General features: G+C 37.1%; 1 protein-coding gene across 1 annotated transcript in view; it reads right to left on the minus strand.

The window, feature by feature from the left end:
- Positions 1-27,291, minus strand: part of LOC134528405 (dystrobrevin beta-like) — a 144,112-nt gene that overhangs the window by 15,058 nt on the left and 101,763 nt on the right. Inside the window, exons 7-14 of the mRNA XM_063362004.1 lie at positions 26,799-26,965; positions 26,578-26,705; positions 25,697-25,795; positions 23,086-23,209; positions 17,696-17,737; positions 15,992-16,107; positions 12,710-12,893; positions 926-1,113 (exon numbers count right to left, since the gene is read on the minus strand). Coding sequence (XP_063218074.1) covers positions 926-1,113; positions 12,710-12,893; positions 15,992-16,107; positions 17,696-17,737; positions 23,086-23,209; positions 25,697-25,795; positions 26,578-26,705; positions 26,799-26,965 — 1,048 coding nt within the window. The remainder of the gene's footprint in view (positions 1-925; positions 1,114-12,709; positions 12,894-15,991; positions 16,108-17,695; positions 17,738-23,085; positions 23,210-25,696; positions 25,796-26,577; positions 26,706-26,798; positions 26,966-27,291) is intronic.

The raw sequence follows: 27,291 nt of genomic DNA on the forward strand, positions 1-27,291 counted from the left end.
GTCAATAACACACTCTCTCGACACAACCAATATAGTGTGTAGCCATGAATTTAAAACTTTCTCAATTTTTGTAAGCATAATCCGTGCACCGTATTTTACGTAATATTGGCACAAAAAAAATTCATAAAATATTAATTTTATCAAGGTGCACGGGTTGACAATCTATGGATGCATGTCAGTCAAAAATATTATATCTGAGATCTTTTTTCAATCCAACTTCTAGTTAGTTCAGGGGTTTATTGTTGTACATTATCAAATATTAGGTTAAAGGCAACTACTATCTCGGATACGTTATAATTAAAGGGTTACGATGGTGTCTGCAATGAGACACTATTAGTTAAGTGCATACGAACAACTGCCCACTCACGCAGGATCCACCAGACAGTATGACTTTGGCGTAGCAATACACATAACTAGGGGCAGGCATTTTTCGCAAATAAATAAGTTGGTAAACAAGGTACACTGGCACCAACAGTGTTTATTCCTTGTGACTGGCGGCGCGTCTGCGAGAGAAGTCATTACCTTGTTCGACCGAGCCACTCGGCACGCGTTTGCTTCCGCACTGACTCACTGTGATTGGTTTTGGTAACAACCGACATGCACCTGGTAGAAACTCGCCCAATCACGGGATACAGACGACGCTGCGGTGTTTTTTTAACTTCCAGCTGGGCCTCAGTTTCTTTTTCGCGAAGTACGCACGGCCCTAGACACGACTCCAGTATCGGATCCAAAGGGGGGGAGGGGGGCTAAGGGGCTCAAGCCCCCCTCCGAAAGCATCTGGGTCCACTATTGTTTTGGGTTTTTGCCTCGATAAAGCCTAGCCTCAGCTGGGTCGAGCCCCTCCCAAACCAAAACCCTGGATCCGCCACTGCACGTGACTCCTACGGACGGAGTGCGCGGGTCGCGGCCGGACTCACCCACGAGCGCAGAGGAGCTGCCGAAGGCGGAGCGCACGTCGCCGCCCACGCCCACCAGCACGTCTCCGCCCGCGCCGAGCGCCGACACGCCCGCGCCGGGCGTGGGGGGCGCCGAGCGAGAGGAGGGCGGCAGCGGGGGGCTCTTGGTGGAGCGCGGCGACGAGTTGGGCGTGGAGCGCGGCGACGCCTGGTGGTTCTGCGGCACACCACAAGCGCGCTGGCACGCCCCGCGGTACCGACCGTCGTGTTCCCAGGGCCGCAACTAGAGTCTCTGGCACCCGGGGCATGAATGGATTCATGCGCCCCCCCCCTCCCCCTCCCCCTCTTTTTTGCACATACCACACCAATAAAGCGGGGGGTCTGAGGGCCCTCCCACGGAAAAATGGTGCTATTTAAGCATTTTCCATACCTACATGTAACAGTTTCTGTGCTACCGTAACTTCCATGCACGAACCCACCATGTCCATAAAGTAGTCCGTATAATCACTGGACTTGTTCATTAAATATGTTGAGACGTTGTATTGTAAATCAGATTAGACATTCCTGGCATGCAAGTTAAAAAAACTTTTTACCAGTTACCAGTTGTAGTAGGAATTACAATGCAAGAGATTTCGGCGCCCCCCACAGCTTTGCGCCCGGGGCGTATGCCCCGCATGCCCCCTCTCCCCCCCCCCCCACCCAGTTGCGGCCCTGCGTGTTCCATGAGACGTAGATGCAGAATATCAGACTATAGTACTTGTATGGATAAAATTAATTTCTGCTTAAATCAAAAGTACCAGGAATTTAAATTTAAAAAAAAATACTCTGCTAAGGAAAGTAATTCTAATTATTTCCGTAGTGTATTTTTAACTCTTATCATCATCAGAATCAAATAAAAGTTAAAAAAAAAAACATATTTTTTATTTTAAATATTGTTCCTATTTCTGGATGATTTAATTGATCTCATGACTGCAAAGTTATCTGTGAGCTTAATTTTTGCCAACATAATTTATTTACTGAAATGCAATACCGTATGTACTGAAATCAGCAGATTTTAATGATGTTCGTTTTAATCCGTACACCCGCAAGTGTTAGCCACCACATTTCACCCCAATTTTAGCTGGTAGTAGCTGAGTGTCTGGAACATAAAATATCAGACAGACGAGATGGAAGACATAACTCTCTCCCTAGTAGGCTAGGTTTTACATCGTGATGTCAAGCATTGTAATAACTGCAGGAGAAAGGACCTCCCAGGGTGCACCGCAGGGCATAATTTCAGCAGAAGTAATTTTGAGAAACCGCGGACGATTGAGATCAGAATCTTACCAAATACGAGTCCCGTGATTTACTCCTTGCTCGGTATGACGGTGGTTACCCTAGAATACTTCCTGCTCAACATGATGTGTATAGCCAATCATGATGCCACAAAATACAAATGTACACTTTAAAAAATAAACTGTAGTGTGTTAGTTTGATGTATACTGTAGCCTTTAAAGTGCAAGGTTTATAGTACATGTTTCCAACTAAAAATTATGGTATGAATACAGACCTAACATTAACCAATTCAATTAATTCATAAATTACTTAAAATGGAATCTCTTCTTAATTTGTAAATTTATTGTGGATAAAATTTTATATGTAAAATATGTTTGTGTTAAAGTACACAAACTTAAGGACGAGCGAGAGAATGCCGATACTGATCTTAACATTTTGTAATTTATTTCCGACAGTCTCAACTCGCCAACAGCCGCATAAAATTTCACCGAAACACAGCCTGTCACACACCTGATTCAACTTATTCTCAAAAAGAATTTTAAAAGTTATTATCTGTAAGAAAATAGCAAAAATTTAGAAGTTTTAATACTAGCCGAAATGCACTGCAAGTATTCAATTGCAGAAAACTTGATGCCTCGTTCCTTCAAATGTCTCAGGGGAAATTTCTGGGGGGAAACAGTTTTATAAAGTTTATAAATCACTTTTCTTTACGCTTCATCCATTGGTTCGATCAGCAGTAAAAACAACATATTCCCATACACATATTCACATTTTACCATCTTTTTTGTTACTCTTATTCCAGGATAATGTTGACACAGTTCTTTGTTGTAGCCCATCTCTGTTCATTTAAATATTTTGTAAATTGTTTAATAAAAACTCTGCTCATAATGGTGCACAATTATAATGAAGCTTGGTTTAAAAGGTTTAAAATAAATCTGTTTTAAGAATTACGTTGAAAGTTTAACGTTAAAATTAGCAACCACAGTAATAGTTGTAAAAATTATGATTCATTTGGCAGAGTTCCTGGCATCAGCCGTAGTTGTAAAAGAACTACAGTAAGACTGCTACTTAAAGAGATTATGTTTTCAAGCAATTAACCTTATTCGATTCCTGCTAATGTTTTATCACAACCATTTTATACTTTAAAAAAAAAGTTATTTCAACATTAGGTTTACCTTTAAACAAAGAACAACTTTATTATTTTCATCATTTAAAAACTTCACACTTTCGTAAAAACTAAAATATGGATAGCAATATGTAGCTAATTTTTAACATCTTTACTATTAACATCATACTTTAAATTTACAATTAAATTCGGTTCATGTCAAAATGTGATTTATAATTGAATTAATCTTATAGTCAAGATTGTCTTAAATTTGAGGTGGTGTATAATTCGAGGTCAATATCATAAATAAAGATTTTCATCTGACAAACCAGATTATATCAACTATCAATCAATTGGGTGAGTTCCAATTAATCAGGATTTTATATTTTATTGTGTTTTTCACCAATCAAACAGGGTACTGGGCAAATTTAACCTGAATTCTTGTGATTTAATATTAATTTTGTTTAGTTAACAGGGGTTTTCTTGGTTCATGAAGGTTCAATTTATTTTGTATTCAATTATCAATTAATAAATACACTTTTCACACATTTAAAAGTAGGAAATTTTTAATCATAAATTAATGTTAAAATATTTATATTTTTTTTGTTGAATAGAGAGTGAAACATTGATTAATTTTCATGTCCGGATCAGGGCTGTGACGAATAACTGGACAGGTAACAGAACAGTAGCAATATCGTAAATTTGTGCCGAAAAAATAAATCAGGGCACTATGAAACAAACATTCATTTGAACACACAGGCTACTCTGTCATGTCAGAGACCAGTACAAAAGAAAGTGTTTAATGATGGATTTGTGGTTCACCGACAATTTGTCACTTCTGCCATCACACAGAACAGTCACTTCCAGCTTTATGCTGTAGGGTGTAAAAGTAATCTGTGAACAATTTTAAAGATGTCTGTCAAAATTTTTTTAACACAACGATAATAGAAACTAACAGCTAAACGAGTGACAGTCAATCAATGGTTTACTGTAAATATTTTAAATACCTAAATTAAAATGATTGATTACGTTAATGTCCAGTCACATCTGTTAATTCTGTTTCGGGGCACTCAAGTAATTAAATTAACTATTTATTCATTGTAATAATGGTACGTGAATAATAAATATGAATTACATTTACATTTGTAAAGTTGCCGAAATTTCACAACTGTTTTGTCATAGGAAACCTACTGTGTTTGTCAATGTTGTATTCGTTGTTGTCCATAATATCGCCGTGTTCGTATAATCGTTGCATTGTCCAGGTTTGTTGTCTGCCTGCATTTACTGTTATTTTTGAAACTGTCACATCGTTGTTAGTTCACTGTGTTCATCTGTGCTGTTATAATTTTTTTTTCATGACTATCTTCCTTCCACGGAATTATTGAGGTGTCTGATGTTTAAGTTTGAATGTGTTCATTTATGCTGTCCATAATATCTGTTTGGGTACATTGTTGGGTTTATCTGTTTGACATCAGCTGATTAAGACTTGTTCTCTGTGAGTTTATGTTTTCATTTTTATTTCTTAATTTGTGTTCTTGAATTTTTTTCCATGACAAATAGTGCAAAACTGCAAAGGCATACGTCCAAGATATTGTATTAAAGCAGCACAGAATTTGATTGCATGGAAATCGATGAATTAAATCCTAAATATGAGAAACTAAATAGGAATTGAAATTGGTATATTTTCTGGAACCAACTCAACATTAGTGACTATCATTAAAAAAAAATTACAAGTTCATGCACAAACTAAACATTACAGTGTTACTTTCCACACGTAGCATATAACTTTATAATGAAAGCAAAAAAAAATAATAAAACACTGGCAAATTTCTTAAGTGCAGGAAATTCTTCAAACATTAGTCAAGGACATCAAAAGGAGAGGTATAAAAAAAAAACTAATCAAAATTCAATTTCAAATTTACTTCTGTATTTGTTATACAAGCAAACATAACAAAACAAAATAAAATAACACAGTGATCAAACAAATTCACACAAAACTATACAACAATTCAAATGAATGTAAATAAAAATATAGAAATGTTGACATTTATAAACCAGACCTAGCTGCAAATTATATGTTTACACATACCTACATAACATTTAAATGCAAACACACGAAAAAATCAGAAATACAACTCTATTAATCATCACACAAACTAAGCATATTCTCTAATACGATACACTACAGCAGCATTTCCAAACTCCAGGTGCAATTGTCATGAACAATTATTAAATCTGCACACAGCCAAGGGTAGGAGGAGGAATGGATGACCACACAACCTTGATGGAGAGTGAGCAAGAGAAAGAGTTAGCGATGAAAAAAGTACGCGAGGATGAAAATATTAAGAAGGATGGGTTACATTTCTGCAATTCCCTAACTTTCATATTCTGCTCACTTTTATAGGTTTCCTTCGGCGGTCATGTGAAGTTCTCAACTAGATGAAAAAATTTCTTCAGCAGGGTCTGACTTACCAAAATAAATATTTTAATTATAAGCCTTATTATGTCCCCCCAAAAAAAATATGAATATCGTACGCACATTTAGGTTAGTTGTACGGCACTTGGTGCACAAGGACATCCCAAAGATTGGTCAGAATTAAGTTCTCTGAACTCGTGCTGTGAAATTATTGCCACCAAAGTCTCCAAATAATTCAGTATTCTATTGGATTAAATAATGTCAAATTTAAGTCGCACCATTTTTTTTAACTAACAATGTTTGAATTAATGAAATGTTCTTGCATCTGTGCTGATTCATAAGTTACTGCATGCAATTGTAAACCACCAATTTTTATCATTTGACTGAACTCAAAATTATTTGGGGGGAAAAAAACCCATCCGTGCAAGATAATTTTAAGCCACCCACTGCTGCATGCAATGGCCAATCGAAGATCCCCCGATTCTGTTGGGTGTTTGTGAGAGGTGGAGAATATGAATTAAAGCACGTGTGAGAAGGTGCACTATAGCATATTTTTTTGGCATATAAGCAGAGCCGTCATGGATAAGAAGTCCGGGGGGTTGGGGGGGGGGGGGGGGGGGAAGGACCACAGTCCCCAGGGTCCAGGCACTAGATTGAGTTTAGAGAATTTTTTGAATGCATGCGTTTGCCCCGAGAGCAGGACAAAATAAAAAGTCCCGTTGATGACATAATTTTTTGGAAACATTACAAGTTAGGCAACACGCACAGGCAGTTAAAGCTATGTCTACTGTAATGTTTACAGTCTTTCCATTTTTTTTTTAAATTGTACACTAAGAAATTGGGAGGGAGTCACACAAAATTGTTTGCCCCCGGGCCCTTCGTTTCTCTCGACGGTCCTGCACTTAGAGACCAGAATTTTATGCAAGTTTTAAGAGCTTAAACTAGCTGCTCATCTAACGTAATAGTACACTGTTGCACAGAATAGGGTTAGAGTTACCTATTTTTATACTGAACTAGCTTGAGTCTGTTTTATTAGATTATTGCCCTTGTACACACACTTACACTGTGCAAGTGTTGGTGTTCTGTGTGGGTCCTGTTTTAAATTATTACATGGTATCCTTTTCTAAGCTGCGGAATTTAAAATCAGGGTAGTTTCAAGTGATTCCACCTGAGTCAAGGATCATTATGGCTGTCAGGTCCTGACAGACAGCACAGTAAAAGTCGTCTATCTTCACAGATTCTCCACGCACATCATTTACTCGTAAGATGGCACCCAAAGTACCTAGTTGAGAATGTCGTGCTTGCTTCTTCCATGCTAAAGACCAATTGCCCTGAGTCTTATAATAAGGAGGTGAAAATTTTACCTCGTTTACAGGTCATGATTTCTCATATGCGCTGAATATACATTAGTTATCCTACATGAATGTAAAGGTAAAGTAAACAAGAGTTGCTTCTTTGAGAGAGAGAGAGAGAGAGAGAGAGAGAGAGAGAGAAAGAAAAAAGGCGGGAGGGGGGCAAAACAGTTGATGTGCATAGTAGTATGCACTGCATACTATGTGTTGCACTAGCCATGCACGCATGCTCCAAATGCACGGATACTACACATCAAACAAGTGTAATTACTCATTTGAAACTACTAACCTCCACGTACATCTACTAAGTAGACCAAGTTTATGACTTGTGAACTATGAAAATTGATATAGTCAGTTTCATGCTTGCAATCTTCGAAATGTCCAAAAACAATTACAATTTATGAATCATCATATTACATTTAATATCTGTCAAAAGTGATATCTTGCATTTCATATAGCATGTGTATGACACATTTGGGCGTAACTGAATGAGACAGATAAATAACATTGCCGAAGCCAGTAAAAGAATTTAAATTTGTACCTTTTCGTGAGTGTGTTCACTGGTCACCTTGGCTATACAAATACAGCAAACTTCCCTTTATTCATTTTTATTAAACTACAGTATTCCGAAACTCATTTGTACAGTGGCCACAATGTCCTGTGAGAAGAATAATTTGCATTAGAAAATAAAAATTTAACAATGCACCATCGAGAATTAACTGTTCATTCTAAATTGTATCTTGCCTCTTCGTACACACTACGTATATGACAGCCATTAAAAATTACGAATTTGTTTTTGAATTTTGAAGAGACGCAATAGTACTTTTCTTCAGACAAATTACTGTACAAGGACATACTGTTACTTTCATAATTTAACAAATCTGGCAAAAAAAAAAGTTTTACCAGTGAGAAGTCTTTAATCACAACTCCACGGCTCAGCACATTGTGAAGTTTGACTCAATTGGAGCCATCTGCATTCAATTTTTTTTTTGTGTGGGCTGTTGACCTTGGCTGTCAGATGACATTAAGGTCTACCTCACTAGAACTGCCCGCCGTGACGGTTGGTAGCAGTGGTGGGCAGTCCACCCTCTGATCTGCAGTATTTCCAAAATTGGAAGATATCTCGTAAAAACTGCTGGGCAGTCCTTGGCCATTAGGTCACCACAGCAGACATCAACTGCCACGGCCTGACCGCACCGAAAAAGCCAGCGGCGTAAAGTCAAACATAATTTCGAGCTCGTTTTTATACTTATTTATTTTTATATCTGCTAGACAGAGTAATAATTGTACTTCGCCATGCTGATGAAGAAAGAAGTTGGTGATGTTAGATTAAAATATACGATTCACTAGTTGGACCTATTTTAAGACATTCCCTGACCTTTAGCTAAACAATAAAAGGAAAAAGTAGAGGGAAAGAACTGGAAAAGTTTTTATACATGTACGTATTTTCGAACATCCCTATAGGCTATATAGGCTATAGTCATTGATTTTGGAAAGAATGTGATACTTACTATGCCCAAAATATACATATATAGCTTGTTTTCCCGCTTTAGTTAGATCTTGCACCTTGTTAGTAAGTTGGCATAATTTTTCTTAGAAAATCACTTCAATATTACTTGAAAAAAAAAATTACAATTGTCTGAGTCTAATTATCATAGGAAAATTAAGTTTATCAATACTACAGGTTAACTTACACGTTTCCTGTTTAACAAACAACAAAGGGTGAGTCTTTTGAAATCTTAAATAAATATGAGTAATATAATTTTTGCCTTGTTCTTCATGATTATAAACACAGAAAATGTGTGTCAGTTAAGTTTCCAACTGAACCATTAATCTGCAGTGTGCATCCAGCCAGGAATAACACACCAAACACCGGCAGTTGTGGCGAGCTTTTTGAGCTAAACACACTAGCAGACGTCACTGCTAGACGTCACTGCTAAACATAGCAGTGAACAGTTCCAGATAAATATGTAGTACCTTCACTCCGCTGCTTGTAATTTTAGTTTCATCAATAATTTATAGTTACTGTTGGTTTTCATTGCAGTACAGTGTTACGCAGGTTTTATTTTATAGTTCACTGGTAAATTCCCGGAACGATTTTTCGAAGAAGACATTGGAATCACTGACACAAAGTATTATCAGAAACGTTTTTAAACAGTAACACTCAGCTGACTTTTTTTTTCTATAGTGCAGCTTTTTACAACTTGTTTTAATACCATTGTAATGAATATTAATTTTTTTTTGCATTCTCGTCAAAATGTAGCAGTCACCATTATTCACGAACAAAATGATAATTTTCATTTCAGTACCGTCATGCCCACAATCCAATATTATGTCCAGCGACAAAGAACATGCAGCAATTCACTGCAGTCGCAAAAGTGTTTGTGATTACTATCACTTGCGCAACCTTTTCACACAAATTATATTAAACTTAGTAAATATCCATTGAAAATATTTGTGACGGAAAAAAAAATACAAGAGAGGCATAACGTTAAATTTACAAACATAACCTTTAACTCGTAGTAAATATTAGAAAACGAATAAAATAAAATAAAAAATGGCATGTGAAAATCAGTCTTAAAGAAAAGAAGAAAAAAATTTTTTTTTTCTTTTCTTCTTTTTTTACTTCCTTTGAACATTTGGCATTCCAACTAACATGAATAATAGGGAGTTTGCTGTACTTAGTCAAGTAAACAAAGATCATGCAACTATGCATTTATTAAATTTTTCCTATTAAATATTCAGGGGATGATGAGTACCCATTGGTCCGACCTCTAAACAATCAGATGGGTAAGTGTTACCCTACCTGTTATCTGTTAAAGTTAAGGGTTGGTTAATCCATTATTTCACATTATGTATTGTTTTCATTTTTCCAGCATACTGAGTCAAAATTACACGTTAATTTCACTGAAAAAACACCCTTAATGACCAGCTTTCTGCCTTCGTCACAGCAATATCTTGACAACACAGCCAATGTTAGATCTAGTTCACAGAATTTTTTATTGAATTTGGATGCAAGCAAATCACCTAAAAGATCCTGTAGTAATGTTACAAATGCATTAACAATCTCACTTCCTCACACATTACAAGGAACAGATTTAATACCCTTTTAAGGTATAACAAGTATCATTTTACCAAAAACATAACATTATACTAAATTTACTGTGTAGCACAATAACATAAATATATAAGTTTAAAGACTCGACTTAAATATAGCCTTTTTATAACAATAAAATCACATTTTTTCCAGACACTTTGTTACAACTAAGTTTTCAAAAATACACTGCTTGTGAATGAAATACATTTTTTTAAACTCAAAATTCCATAAAAGTATAGTATTTCACTACTTAATACGTGGTATTTACGAGCAGCATTAAAGTACGTATTGAATAAAACAATACATATACCTGTTGTAAAATATAACCTAATGGAATGTAATTTACTTAACCAAAATTAAACTAATTAAAGTTTTTTTTAATAAATATTCCCTTTTTGAAACTGAAACACATAATATATTAAATTGTAAGTCAAATAAAAAAAATGCTGGATTCTCACCAGACAAATGATGTTTGTCAAAATGGTGAATGGTGATTACTGATAATGTTGCTGAAAATACACATTTGAATTAGCACTTTCTGAATTTCATATCAATAATACAGATTATATTTAAATTTGGCCAGGAAAATTAACAAGTTCAAAATGAACTGTGAATGCTACTCATCAACTGCCTACAGTTAATCATACTGAACGACACCAAGTGGATGTCTTCAGAGGTTAAAGAAAGTGTTCACAAAAGCAGCTCAGAAAATACATAGTCATTTGTTGCTTAAAAATTTTTCAATGTCAACATGAAAACTTCTCGGCATCTGTGTTCGGCATGTCTCCACAGAGCTCAAGTTCATCTTCACTGCCAATACAGAAACAACCGTAAAACAAGGAAGGGTCTAGGAACACACTGGAACCTCCATTCATTTTAAACAACCTGTGGCAGAGTTTGTGGTGGATTTCCTGAGCCAAGTGACGTTCAAAATCTTTGAAAAACTCTTAAGTTGACAGAAATACACACACAATCTTCCTACTTTAATTTATTTATAAGAATAAACTTCGTTAATGCCTATGTTTAAAAGATGGTGGTCAAAGTAAAATCATCATTGTTTTATTTTGTATTAATTATGATGAATAAAAAAACACGTCACAAATATGTGACCACAAAGACATAAAACAGTAACAGAGGTTACGTAGTATGTTTATTGAGGTGCTTTCATGTGTTCGGAACAAACTCATGTGACACCTAAGTTTACAAGAATGCCCGGTGTTGAAAAAAGAAAGTGGCACATAAACAAATTTGCAGCTAAACTGAGAATTTTTTTTACCTGTCACACTTGGTGCCCAAAAAATTCATTTTAAAACCACAAGACATAAAATTCATTCTCGGATGTATATTCAGAACAATAAGCAGCAAATGATTCAAGTACTATTTAAAACATTCAGTAAAACATGTTAACTGCACTTTATTAAAAGTAGCTTCATGTTTTTTTCAGTATTATTTAATGTTATTGTCACATTAAAAAAAGTTGAAGTATAAACTTAGGCTTTATAACCGAGAAATATTTCAATCAAAATTAATATCATTTGATTCCATTATTTTACACTCCTTTTTTATGAAGCTCATCCTAACTAAAGTGTGATCCAGACATTTTCCACAGAATCACTTTCAAACAAACTGCACTGTGCGTTGCAGAGAGAAGAACATGGCTACAAAACACAGTGAAAAAGTTAGATATTTAGATTTGAATTTCTAAGTTTTACACATTCAAACATCCAATTTTAAAAAGCTCATAAATACATAGCTGCAATAAGTTTCTCACACCTTGCTTATGGCTATGTTGTTCTACTCGCAATGCACGGCGTGGTTTACATCTGATGACGGATGTGATATAAAAGGGCTGAACTGTGCCAAAGAGTGTTCACTGCGTGAAACCTATCCTTCCACCGGGCCAGCAGATTAAGGACACTGTTAGATCTGACGTTTGTAAAACCGCCTAGTTGAATGGTGAGTCAGAAATTTTGAGAAACATTAGGATTAGACTTTTAAATGCTTTCAATTAAAGTATTTCTGAAGTCTTGGTAAAGTCATCAAAAGTGTGGTTTTAATCTGATATTAAAAAAAAGTCAGTAGAATTCTGTGGTGTTATGGAAGAGAGGGTTAAGTCAAAAAACATCAAATTTTAAGAGAGGTGTAAGAAAGTCTAATATTATTTTCACGATCAAATATTAGTCGTTATACTATTGATTATTGATATATTGTACAGGCAACACAGAACTACAAACCACAGTATAATTGTGTCAAAAGGCGTATCCTTCAAATGATCCTTCGACCTTCTTCCACCTCTCTTGAAATTTGGTTTTTTTTCGACTTGACCCTCTCTTCCATAACCCCACGGAATTATATAAATGTTTACAAAATAAAATTGAAACAACATGAAAGTCAAGCGTGGTCTGAAGTCGCTCGAGTTTTCTACTTGTATGGAAGAAGGCAGAGGGGGAATCGACCCTGTAGGACTGCGCGTACGGCCGGGTCCCAGGGCGAGCGCCGCGGGGGGAGAGGAGAGGGCCGGAGGGCGAGGAGGGGGCGCGCTCACGAGGCTCCGGGCCGGGACCTCACCTTCAGCAGCTTCATGAGCCCTTCGAGCTGCACCATGAGCTGGCGGCGCGAGTCCTGCAGCGCGCCCAGGTGGCTCTCCAGCTCGTCCTTGCGCTGCCTGAGGGCCCGCAGCTCCGCCATGAGCGCCGGGTTCTCCTCGCCGCCGCCCCCGCCGGCCCCCGCCGCCTCCAGCTCCTGCTGCCTCCTGCGCACCCAGCACACGGCCGTGCCTGCACGCCGCCCCCGCTCCGCCTGCCCCCGGCCTCGTCGGGACTGGCCGGTGCTTCCAGCGCGGAGTCTCCTCTCTCGTCGTCACAGTACAACTGCGGAATTTGAGCTGCGACCGTGGTATATTTGCCTGCATGGCTAACCAAGCGGATGTACGAATACAATGAGCACCATGATGTCTCATGTATACTAGTGTGAAAACGTGTGCTAAAAAATGTATGGCCGAGAAATGAAGATAAAGGTGTAATGCAAGGTCCCTCTAAGCGCTTTCAAGAATCTGTACCGGTTGTCTTACGCCTGAAAATTACTCCAAAAACCATGTGTTTCAGCCATTTTAACTCTTCCGAAAATACAGTTTATAAACTTAATCCGAAATCATCAAAGTACTTTTCGGCCCTCGGCGAACTCTGAAATGCTTTTCGTGAGCAGACCCCCCACTCGGATATCTCGAGTAGTTTTGAAATGGCGTTGTTTTTCCTGAAGCTCTGCGCACCGCATGTGTGTCCGGGTGGGCGGAGCCCTTAAGGCACGTACGCCTTCTCTTAGGCTGAACCACGAGACATGAACAACGTGCAATAACTGATATCTAGACATCAAACATAAAATTACAAACTAAAAAAAATTACAAATAGTACAGCAATTACTGATGAGCAGAGACAAGATTTTATGGTTTCTATTTTTATAAAAGCTGTTTTGTGATGCCTACTCCACAAAATTAATGGTGCTGCAATTTTATGATAAAATAATTTGTGATTAATTGGTCCAAAACGGATAAATTCGGAACAATAAAAATACATTGGCAAGCATTTGTTTTTTAAAAGTGATTCAATAAGATATGCACAGTAAAACCAATTAAATAGATTTTGCTGATCCAGGCAATATTTTTTCCGGATGTGACGTTCCTTGAATTTCAAACATTTAAAGATTACTTTTTAATGATTTCGATTAATTTTGGGTTAGATGCTACTTAATTCCATTATATAACCTGAATTTCCATGCAATTTGGTGTATTAACTTGTATTTGGTGTTATGATGTGATATGATATGCTTTTCAGTGTTATTTCAGTTTTATTGCTAGTCACCGTATAATCTTGTCCTTACTGATAAATCATCTACCAATTTAACATCCAAGTTTAATACTAACAAAAACCGTATAAAATAATTTATAATATAAAAAATTAAAAATAATCAAATACAAACATAAAACATATAATATATTGTTTTTATTACAAATGACGTTAGATAATCTAGCATGGCCGTGCTTGGTTAGAGACCTTTCGCTGTAGAAGAATATTACTTCGTTACCTACCGTTATTATTGATACTGCTATATATTATTTAATTTCAAGATGAAGAAGAGAGAGGTTGGCCTGTATATAAGGTTAACCAATTTTATAAATTTTCTTTGGACTGCTTCAATCAAAAATTAGTATTACATTACCCGACTCATATAGTTAAGGAAAAATAACTCAACTCATATCAAAAAATACTCTACTTTATTTACAATAAATTATTTATTAAAAATATATTGGTAATAGTAAACAAATAATTAAGTTTTTAAAGATTGCTTCCTACTTATATTTGTTCCCAATGAAATAAGAAGACATTTTACTCTGCAACAGAACACTACTTCGAAGTGAAAAGTTTAAATTGCTACACTATGAACGCTGTACTTACCAAACTGAAAAAAACAAAACCTAGCTTGGTACAAACATAAAGTTTCCCATAAATTTTACTGTGCTCCTTAGCAATTTTATTGCCCCATTTCTCCCTCCCGTACAAAAAAAAATTAGTACAAAATTAAAAATGTACACACATCATACATACATCAAGATAACATTTACAACTACTAAATACTCTATCCTGACAAAGCTTTGCATCAGGATGTTAGTTGTAACAAATTATTATTTCTGTGGTAATTTTTGGTCTTCTCCACTACAAGAAAAATAGATAGTTACCCACCAGAGTTTGTTAACTACCAAAATTTAACAACAACAAGAATTAAGTTCTCATACTTGTAATACATATTTTTACCTTACAGTTTTAGCATGTTTTCTTCGGAAACATACCTAATTAATGCAACATAATTTAAAATAAGGAAAAACTTTTCAAACTGAGATTACCTAATTGGTAAAAGCTGTTTAAACAATTAAAAGTCAAACTGAATCTTCAAGGTACCAAAAAATATTCCATCTGAACAGTCTTAAAGGAATCAAGAGTAGGCCAATTAAACGAGTTCTACTTCCACCACTGATTTGTAGTTTGTTCATACTAATAGACCTTAAGAACTAATCATGCTTTTAGTTAAAAATAATAATAATGATAATGCGCCATTAAAATTATTTACGTATTCACTTCTAGGACTGTGTGGATACAGTTTTGTTATGTGAAGCAAATATCAAATTCATGTTTAAAATATTTTGATATCAAATCAAATTGTGAATATTTTTCTCAGCATGGCTGTATAACACTTAGGTATTTCATAAAATAGGGAATTAATTTTAAAAAAAATTTAATAATTTTAATGTTTGTTCTCATTATAAAACCATTTGGGCCCTATATTTTAACACCATTCAATAGAAATGATAAAATAACAACGCATTGAATCAATTTTTATGCATCCTCTAAAGCAAACTTTGAACTTGAACAAATGCAAAGCTTCACATCACTTTCAAAGCTTATAATAAAAAAAAAAAATTGCAAATTTTCTGGTGAAGTTGAACAGAAATTTAAAAAAAAAAAATTCAATTTGATCTGCCTAGTCGAAGCTTTCGCACGGGCATAATAATACTCTCTGCCATAATGCAACCACAGATTAGAATTAGACCCTACCCAGTTAGGTAAAGTATCCAGTAACACTTGTGTACGGGTGTATCTGGTCGTGTATTACCGAATTTTGGAAATTGTAACAATTGAAAACCACCATGCAGTCGGTTCAAGTGGGTTGTTCCGTCGCAGACAGCGGGTGAGGCGGGCTCCCGGAACCGAAGCTCCCGATGCAAAGCTTGGGTCAGGGGACCAGGCCCGGCCGCCGCCGGGATCCGGCCGCGGCTGCTACGACAGTGACTAGCAATACCTTAACCTTGCAATCTCGCGCATGATCTCGCGGTTCTTCGCCTCCAGCTGGCTGATGAGCTCCCGCTGGGCGCGAGACGTGTCCAGGCTCAGGCTGCCCTCCGAGGGGGCGCGTCCCTGCGCGCACCGACACGGCGTCACACACTCCCCACTCGTTCCACACAACCACACACACTACATCGTCACCCGCCAGGTGCACGGAAATAAACAAACCAGAAATGCGAGTGCACAACACCCAACTAAGGGTCTGAAAAGAACCAAAAAAAAAATTCAAAATTAATTAATAATTCAATCCTCGATTTAACATTTCAAAATTAAAATTTATTTTTTTGATTATTGGTTACCAACAGATACGCCAAGTGGAACTCACACATACAAAATATTAATGAAAAAAAAAGGTAATGCGTATGAAGCTAAGAAGGTTAAGTGAGAAATATGAATTGGTTTTATGCATCATAATACATAGATTTTTTTCTCTTCAAAATGTAACAAATAATTTGTGACTACAATTAAAAATTATGTAAATGAATATAATATCAGAAGGATCAAAATAAAAAATTTTCAAACTTAAAAATTTTACTGGTGAAGAAAATGCATTGCAAGGTCATTTATTTTCTTATTTTTTTTAAACCACTCTATTAAAGTTTAATTTCATAGAATTTTGAATAAAATTTTCTTGGGACTCCTGTGAAGTCTAAAAAAAATCTGTTTCACTATATGTTTGAAATTGATGCAAAAATATTTGATAGTCATGAATAATTTGATATTTAATTAGAAATTTGTTTTTTAATTAAAAAAAACAGGATTCACAAAAGCCTAACCCAAACACACATCACAATAAAAAATGAGTGATGCATCCACACGACTTCATCGGTTGTTCATGAGTGGTTGAGTGATCATCAGATCACTTACCGCCCACCGAGGCCAGCGATCCGGGTTTGACTCCCGGCCCAGTCAAGCCCCGGATGGTTTTTTGCGGACATTTCACGCAAGCCAATTGGCGTTTCTCTGGATAGTCCCAGTTTCCTCCATGATGCGCCATTCACATCAATTCACCTCTCCTCTCTGATGACAATGCTGTTAATGAGATGTCAAACATTCATTCACACTAATAAATAGTTAAAAAAAAAAAAAACTACCGATACCAATTACCAAAATACCATGATGGTTTATTTTCTGCCTTACCTACGAATTACAAGGAATTAAAAAAAAAATACTTTCTTACTGTCATACGAAAAAAATTGTAGATAAGAAAGGCTTCCCAAGAAAATGACGCAGTTGTACACAGGAAGAATACTCCAAGGAAGACCAGGTAGGACGTGGGAAGAGCAGATAGTTAAAGGAGTGCAGGAAAGGAGAAGAAAGGAACAGAGCGAAGGAGGAGGAATGGTGGAGGGAGAGAGGAAGACCTATGCATTTTACTTTTTAGACCCGGACGTAGGCTGGAAGCAGTTGGTGATAACTGTGATATTAGTCTTGGAAATAGGAGTATTTTTTATCACACACCTACGTTGATGCCTACTAATCAATACTGTCGGATGCAGGTTGAACATAACGCTGACCATGCAAACCTGCAGTTACACTTTTACGCTGATTACAGAACTACACACACAACTGGCAGCTGACCATTGCAAACGAAGTGAACACGGGAAAAATATATGTGCATTATTTAAACAAAGCCAATAACAAAATGATAAATACATACTACGTGAGCCGGGGGAAAGGTCCTTAAGGCTTGCGGCACCGGCTGGCGAACATTCAGAGGGATGGACAAAGAGAACAAGCAAGTGTTAAAAGCCAAACACAGTTAGAACACACAAGTTAAAAGTCATACACAGCTGCAACTGAGCTCCGCAAAGCGTACACTTCTATACCGCAATGTGCACACATGCACAACTATGCATACAGGTTCACAATCCTGCGTTCCAAGACCTCGGGATCAGCAAGTCCTTGATTTACTGTTAGGTTGGTACGTCATCAAATTTTAGGCTATTGGACTTATAAAAAAAAAGAAGTAACAAATGCATGTTTAATATATTACAAATTCGCACAAGAGTCATACTTAAGAGTCTCCTGCACAAAATATAGCCAACCATGCGAATACTGCCATTGAGTACGTTATGGTGTTACGTGTAGTAGCAGTTAATATTTTTTATTTTGTAATCATAAAGTCATACGTTTTAATCAAAAATATAAACAATGATGATGTTGCATTTCATAATTTATTTACAAGAGTCAAAGTATGTGAGGCCCTTCATAATGCTGTCATGGCTTTCTTACTCCACAATGTGACAGACCTCACAAGGAAACCTGTCTCACATGCAACAGATCAGTTGTGAATCCAGTAGCTATCTCGCAGCTCAGCCCATTACAAAACTTACAGTGAATCTAATAAAAAAATATCGTAGAAAATATAGTCCTGTGTGCCATGGGCTTCACAAAGTCTAATAGAACTCTTTCCTTGAATCAAAAACAGTACAATATTTTTTTCCCAGACATTTTTTTTTTAACATTGAGCACGGCATGATGCTACTTGATGTCTTTGTTCAACATCCAACACGCCTGAGCGTGACTGCAGTTTGCCGTTTTATTTCTCCGTTATCACCTGGTTTCTAATCCTCGCTTTGACATCAACGGTGTCCACCTTCGGTCTCACATTTTTTTTTGCCACCAGACTACACAACTCCTCTACAGGTCGTTCCCTCAGGACCCAGGCAACCCACGCAGCCTCCCCGGAGGTCCCGCACCCATTTTGGTTAGGTTCTTACACTTCCGGGAAACAACCCACACCCTGAAACACATCCTGATTACGTCACGCAGACAGAGGCAGCTAGCTCTCTGCTCTCTGTGGCAAGTGTAATGCCAAGCCCTGGCCACCTGACAACATGATACAGAGCGACTATCAGAAAGTCTTTGCTGCAGGCATCCTTATATAGTTTTCACTATCCCATCAATGTTTTCAATTTTAGCAGTTTTAGGGCCTTTTTTTAATATTAATTTGTCATTTTTTGAAAGACCTCAAGAGGCCAGTTTTGTATTTAGTCTAGCTCACGTGTAGCTACAAAGAGGAAAAAAAAACAGAGGGAGGGGGATTCAGCCCATTTAGAGTACAAATGTTTTTATTAGGTTTTTATTTATTTTTGAGGGGATATATCATCACTTAGCTAACAAAACCGCCTAATTAACACTTCAGTAATTTTACAAGAGGTTAAAAAAAATGCTTATTTTTATAAAGCATAGTGCATATTTAAACAACAAATTTATTACTTTTTTTTACTATAAAGCGAAGGTAGCCAACTACTTTCTTATTACCTCAGCATGGAGCATACTGCAGTTAGTAGTCTGCTTAGTGCATTTAGGCGGTTCCATTTATGTGTGATGGTGCTGCTATCTCTAGAATTAGAATATTTGCTGTCAAAGTTGTATCGGTGAATTTGAAAAGTCCGCTAGAATGCATTGGAACCAATAAGTTAATTTTGTTAAAATAGGTCAGTTAGGCGGTATTGATTGCTAAGAGATGATATATGTATGTATGTAGGTGTGTGTGTTATTTAAATGTATACATAATGTTTATTTAAATACTTAAATTCATGTGTTAAACATATTTTTAACAATAAGTTATATGAAAATATAAATGTTTTGTATATTTGAGACAGTAAATTTGTACGTATTCCAAGGCCACTCTCTGACTTCTGTCTTGCAGCTGCATCCTTTGTACGATACCCTCCCGAGTAGGCTTCCTGGAGCCGCCCCTTTCTGACTTGCTACGACCTGAGCTTTTGTATCTAGCTTTCAGCTAGGCTTATTACATTTACTAATTAGATATTTTCTGGCCATTCATTACGATATGTGAAGTTGATACCCATGCCGATGGTTTTCTTAACCTTTTCTCAGCAAAACTTTAACAATACAAGGATTCATCCGAATCAGATACATTTGTACTGCTCTAAAACTTTTGCATTCTTCACTCTGCATGATTTTGAAAAATTATTGAGTACTACCATTTTTTTTTTTTTCATTTGTGGACATGCCCTGGGACCACATGTATATGTAAAATCTTACAATTGAGCTTGTCTTTTGAATGAGGTAAATTTAAATTCAAGGTCTTAAATTTATATGGTAATTAAAACATTTGAGGATTACGACTCACGGTCATGGCAGGTTGAATTTTTCATTTTATGGTTTAAGCTCTTAATGGTAGATTACACAACAGAGGTTTGGCCAGAACATTATAAAAAAGTTACCGCTAGCAAAGCTTAATGCTTTACTACAAATAAGCAATTCCTAGGAGCTTCTTCAACTTCAAAATTGTGAGAAGTAGCTTGGCTTCTGGGTTGTAGCCATGTCCATGGCAAATAATGCACCAACGTTTCGGTCGACATGCATGTCACCATCATCAGGGAGCAGTTGCCTACAGTAGGTATTATTTGCCATGGACATGGCTACAACCCAGAAGCCAAGCTACTTCAGACAATGGCCGTGAAAGCCTGCGAACATTCAAAATTGTGAACCTGTAATTCAACACAGTATCGAATACTTGACGGCAGCTGCAACAAACTGTTCGTCTCATGAAGAACAAAGCACAGCAGTGTCTTTTGCATGAGCTGTAATCAACGAATGGCAATCGTGTGAAGATAATCAGTTCACACACCAGCTGATTTACAGCTTACAGCTGTTACTTACAGCTCGCTAACAAACTAGATCTGATTTACAAAGTACGTGTCAGTACGTGATATTCTCTCAGTAGCGGATGAAATTAAACAAAATACAGTAAACTCCCTATTATCCGCGCATGCTACGAAAAAATACAACACATATGTAAATCTGTATTTTATTACAAGTGAGCAAATTTGAACTCTACTGACGAGTGTATTGCGTGCAGTATACAGTAAAATGCACAGGCCTTCTCAGAACTCACGCAGTAGGCTGGCATGCGTTGCTATTTTTGTCTCTGTCACACTTTGTTTCTAGTTTTATGGTTGAGCACTTTTATGTTAATTATTCAGTTAAATACTATAGTTTAAGCATCATTTAAAATTTTTTACTGTTAATTGTAACTTTTACTGTACATAAATGTTTAGATTTTTAAGTTGAAATTAATGTTTTTTTTTTGTTTCCCATTTTCGGCTCTTTTGCGGATTATCCACGATTTTCACTATCCGCGGTGGCCCTGCCACTTAATTTCGCGGATAATCGGGAGTGTACTGTACCATTTAATCTTGTACTTGTTTTGCAATCATGCAACTTGAGAATTTGGTCATCACAACCAAAACTCTGAAAGTTATACATTTTAGCTCTTGATAAAAAATTTTACTGTAAGACCATTAGTGCACTATATTATTTACTTTCTCTGAAAAGTAACCATACAAAAAAAAATCAAAATGAATTAAGTCACACAAAAAGTGAGCACATGTAGCCATCAAGTGTTCGAAACTGTTCGGATTCAATTAAGATAACTTACTTCAGTAAATTTCATGTAAGCAAGATGGCAAAAAAAAACCATACTGCATTTAATTCAAAATGATTACTATGCAATTGGAAAAAAAAATTTGAATTTTTATGGTGGTTAAAATGTTGCAAATCAGTGATTAAGAACAACCCTTTCAAGGTTTAGTTATTCCACATAAAAGCCATCCATAAAATAATGTAATGAATATAATACAAAACACTATTTTATTTTTCGTTGTAAAAAAAAATATATATAACTGCCGGAGTGGGAGAAAAAAAAAGTAGTGAGAAACACTAACCAAGCCCAGCAGAAATGCAAAACAGAACAAATAAATTACAATTACAAACAATTCTGGTGACTTTTCAACTGGGTTGTTCCGAACTGACAAAAGATTTTGTCATTTTATAAATGTGAAATGTTAACCATTACTGACAGTCCTACTTGTAATTAATTACTTCTCAGCACTGGTTTCAACTGAATGAGTTGTCTGAAAACTCATACAAGTATGACACCAAATAATTTTTTGGGTACCTGCATCAATCACATTTTAAACTATTTTACAATCCAAATGCAGCATAATTATTTGAAATAAAATGAAGTACGGAAAAAAAAAATTACTGAATAGCTTTTATTTACAGTTTAATTTATGGTCTATTAAAAAAAATGTGTCAAATTTTTATTAGTAAAAAAAACATGTCTTCAAACCCCGGCATCTGCTAATAAATGAATCATTTAAATTATTCTTTTAAAATTTTCACCTCATATTTAAAGTAAGGACAATCAGATTACTCCAAGATTATTGCTAGAATTAATAACATGCATTGCCTGGCAAATATGAACAACTAAACAAGGAAAAATGCAAAAAAAAAACAGGCAGGCAAGTGCATTAAGTGAAATTGTAGCATATACACTCTACACCTGTAAAGACACATGACTCCACCCATTAATTTAATTATAGAATATATAAAAAAATAATGGACAGATAGTTGATCTGCAACTTATAAAAACAAATTAAACATTAAAACTTTTTTTCCACCCTGGGCACGGATTACAAATTTCTAAAGGTTATTATTTGCCGTATGTATGGTATTAAAAGGGAAAAATAAAACAAAAGAAGAAAATTTATATTTCCTAAATTATATACACAATAAAAGCTCTAAAAAAAAAAAAAAGAATAAAGCGATTTTAAAAGTGAACTGTAGAATACAGTAAGTAAAAAAAAAAAAAAAAAAAAGCATCATTGAAAAATTATTTTTATGTACTCCTCTTGAAGAAATAGCTTCTTTTTTTTTAATTGTTGTAAGTTAAGATAAATGGGAACATTCAATAGTCCCAAATCGCCATTAGTATAGTACCACTATTTTTTATAAGAAGTTACATACATGTAAGGCTGCATATACATACTGTATTTTAAATAAATAACCTCAACTGTAATCCAACGCTAATCGCACAAAAGAGACAGACTTCAGCGGTGTACACTTAAAAAACTATACGAGGTGCTATAGAAATGAATTTTATTTGCAAGACAGGACGTAGCAGAATAAAGAGTGCCACGACGTCACGACTGCAAGGGTTTCGACACAACTGCGCAGACAGCCGGCGAGAGAGAGAGAGAGAGAGAGAGAGGGACAGCGGGCGCGACTCACCGCGCCTCGCGCCTCGGCGGCCAGCCTCGCCGCGTAGCGCGCGATGAGGCGGTGCTCGTCGTCCAGGCGTGTCGACTCGAGGCTGGCCGTGTGCTTGCCCGCGCTGCCCGAGCTCACGCCGCCACTGAGCACACAACACGTCGCCTCAGCCGTGCGCCGGCCCCGAGACTACAGGGGCGCAACAACAAGGGGGGGGGGGGGAAGGGTATTTTGCCCCCCCTCTGAAACCTTGAAGTGGGGGGCAAACGGGGGCAAATAAAGTGCTGTGTAATCAATTTTTAGATAATAAAACTGCTTAAATAGCACCATTTTTCACCTTGAAACACAAATTTTCCCGGGGTAGGACCCCCGGACCCCCCGCTTCAACAGGGGGAATCGATGATTCTTTATAAAAAGGTATATTGTCCCCCGTTTTGGAAATTTTGTTGTTGCGCCCCTGCCGAGACACACACGGGGCTCGCCTTCGCACGCGTTCTAATCCTTTAACTTTTCGCCCAACACAATTTGTACAGATGTTCCAACGGATAAGCATTGCTTCAACATGTTTTTTTTTTTTTAGCAAATATTGTTGCCTGTCATATGATGTATGATACAGTATTTGTAAAACTCGAGCAAATACTGGAAATTAAAATTTCTGCCAGAATAACTGCACTGTAAGCCCGCACATAAAAGTTAATTTTTTTTTGGGGTTTCCAAAGCTGGACAATGTGTACAAAATATCATCTATAGCAGTGTGGTTTGGTGTTTCAAAAGAGATCATGTGTATCACTCTACTGATGAAAGTAAACATGGACTAAAAATTTAATAATTTTTATAATTTTCAAGTGCTGAGTACTTGAATTGTGATTTACAATCCATAAAGTTTTTTTGATAAACTCAAAATCAAACAAGTTTGGGGTCGCACTATATTAATAGTCGCATTGTTTTCCACAAATAGTATGTAGCATTTGTTTTGCTCTGAACTGCCCAGCATTTTTGACTGTCGTTAACAAGTGTCACTGCACAAAATATATATAAACCTATCCAATTCTCATTAAGGAAGGTAGCTGTACATTAATTAACTCAATCTTTCCCCTAGCAGAACACAATTGTGAACCACAATAATAAAATCATATTGCATGGGCCAGCAAGTGGAGTTTTGAAGACAAATAATTATATAATGAAACTTCACGAATCTTGATCACGGCCAAACCCAAGAAATGTAGAATATGCAATTGTACCTACTGCTTTACTGGCATCAAAGTCATTTAATTCTTCTTAAAAATTCAAAGATTATATTTTTCACGAGTGCACTTGCAATCATGGATTTATTTTTTTGGTTATTTATTACAAGCCCCTTTCATATAGGTACAATTGTTATTGGTTGTCTTAAGGAACACCTACGTTAAAATGTGCTGATAGTAATTTGTGTGTGTTCTGGGCCACAGGTTGATTTTAAAAATGATATCCGACCCTTGACAAGATCACCCACATGGTCTCGAGGAATGCCAGCGAACCTAAGTTGGGATGGATGTACCAGGGTTTGAACCAGGGTCCTCAAGAATGCAAGTCTGTTTTACCGCTTCACCCACCCCTCAGCTAGTCATAAAAATTATTTTACTATTACTGTATTGTTTGGAGTTTTGCGTTTAGTTGGTTGGAAAACACAAACAAAAATACTTGACACAAATTTGATAATCAAGGATTTCCTGCACATTTTGCAAACAGACTTTTTATGTGCTGCAGCTGAAATAAATTACATTTTCAACAGGAAATTTTTTATTACTTTGTTGTTTGCTTGATAGAAATTCAGGAAATACACACACAGAAATGTGGTTTCAGTCAATTTTGTTCTAGCCACCAATTTACAAAATTAGACTGTTCACAAAGTGTTAGGGATTAAGAGTCCACCCAATTTCAGGCATAACAAATACTTCTTAATAACGATTTCACAAATTCTGTATTCACACCCTTATTGTTTACTTGCTACAGTTCAACACTCTTCCCCAACCAACACAACCTTGGAGAACAGTGTTGATTCAGCAAGGAAACACACAGACAGAACATCTAGAACGTAGAACCTTTGAATATATATACTGTATAGAAGTTGCCAGCCCAGGTTAAAATTTCTAATACGGTTTGAGGTTGTTGGTTAATTCACCGCCGCAATCGCCACCATCTCTAGGGCATCGACTTGTGGTGGTCCCTAGCGGACAAGTATCGAACTCTTCAAAACACCCCTTCCCCACCCTCCCTCAAACACACGTTGTCCTCCACCCACCCTCAACCCCACCACTCATCCCTACAGTTGTGTGACGCACAAACTCCCGTTGAACGACCTTGAGCTGCAGTGAATGTTGGGCGGTGGGGGGTGCGGGGGAATGACAGCGGGCGACAGTGCTGCGCTCTAACGTGCAAATAGCAACCTAAGACGATACAGGGCGTTACGGCAGCACACTGCAGCGGTGAAGTTCCCAAGCTGCTCATCATACGCTCCTGAGAAACGTAGAGTAAATCCTATCCACTCGCAACTTCTATACAGTATATATATTCGAAGGTAGAACGAAGGGGAAGGTTGTTCCTCCGGCAGCTGGCACGGGAACAGAGAGCGACTGGACCGTGGGCCACTGACCTCCGGCCGGTGGAGCGACTGTCCATGGAGCCGCCGTCGAACTGCGACACGAAGGAACCGTCCGGGAAGCCGTTGTGGGACGGCAGCGGCGAGGGAGGACTGCCAACACGCAGCACGTGACAGCGTAACTATGCTCCACATTTCTCCTTTTTCAAATCAATAGTTAAAAAAAAAAAAAAAAAAACTTGGTGCGTGTACTTATGTAAGCAACGTTAGAAATTATACTTACTTGGCATGGTAAAAAAACTAACTTTAATTTTGCATGCAAATAATTAATAGAAATAAAATAGTAAAAGGACTGGAACGAACTTAAAAAATACGGTTGGTAAAGTGCAAGTTCAATAAAATTTAAACATTTAAATAAATACTCAATATTCAACATTGATATAAAAATATATATAAAATTAATTATTTTAATTAGTAAAATAAATCTAGTTAAATTTAAATTAGTAATGAAAATCAATAAATATGCTGACAATTTCTATTACTAATAATACTCACAATAAATACATATTTTCCATTATATGGACCAGTATTCAGTATCAAAAACTAAAGTACTATAATAATTAAAAACACATATAAAATTTTTATTTGTATGTAGTCTTTTTTTCATGTTGTGAAAATTTCATTGCATGTTGTGCACACATCATAAAAATTCACTCTCATTATTTTTTTCATAATGCACCTGAAGAAGTATAACTTCAAATAAAAAGGGTGATGGAGAAATTTTTTTTTAGAATCAAGTGTAGGCTGTAGTCGATTCAAGCAGATTATGTTATGAACACTGACGTAATTTACTTGTAGTCTACTTCGTGTGAAGACAAGACTGTCACAAACGTCTCCAACCGATGAGGCGCACCGAGTCGAGTGAAAGTACTCACACTATGTGGGACAGGTTGAGGGTTTTCTCCGGCTCCTCCGGGAAACGAGGAATGTTGGTCCGCCCCTTCTCCGGGACGCAGCGGAACGACTTGCGCAGCGAGTGGCCGATCTGCTTGCTGGGCGACTTCTGTCGGGACGAGAGAGGGAGAGAGAGAGAGAGAGGTCGAGAAGGCGTGGCGCCAACGCACGGGGGCCACCGGGTAGGGGGGCATGCACTCACGTAAGTGGTGTACTCCTTGACTTCGTGGTCGTTGGTGTGCGGCCCGGAGACGCGGCCGCGCCAGAAGCAGTCCTGGCACAGCTGGTAGCTGTGGCACTTCTGGCAGCGGTAGCGGAACCCGGAGAAGCCCTCGCGCTGGCACGCGTCGCAGGCCGTGGGATGGACGACTGCGCAGACGGAGACAGAGATACATACGGCCGCTCCGCTCGCATTTCACGGCCTCCCACCAGGCCTGGGGGGGCAACGACACGAGGTGAAAGTGGGGAAATGCAGCAAATCCAAAAATACACACAAGTTCCAGTAAATAGTTAATACAACTACAAACTCTGAAATGAAATTAAATATATATTTTTTTAATTACTAAACTACAATCCATGAAAACCTAATATCTAAAATATTATTACTGAACAATTTTGTTCCAAAAACATATTAACTGTGTGGTAACAAAAATAGTTAACTTATCTATTCTGCTCTTCCATGAATAGGGCCTGGA

Source organism: Bacillus rossius, chromosome 1 (genome assembly GCF_032445375.1).
Source record: "Bacillus rossius redtenbacheri isolate Brsri chromosome 1, Brsri_v3, whole genome shotgun sequence".
Taxonomy (NCBI): Eukaryota; Metazoa; Arthropoda; class Insecta; order Phasmatodea; family Bacillidae; genus Bacillus; species Bacillus rossius.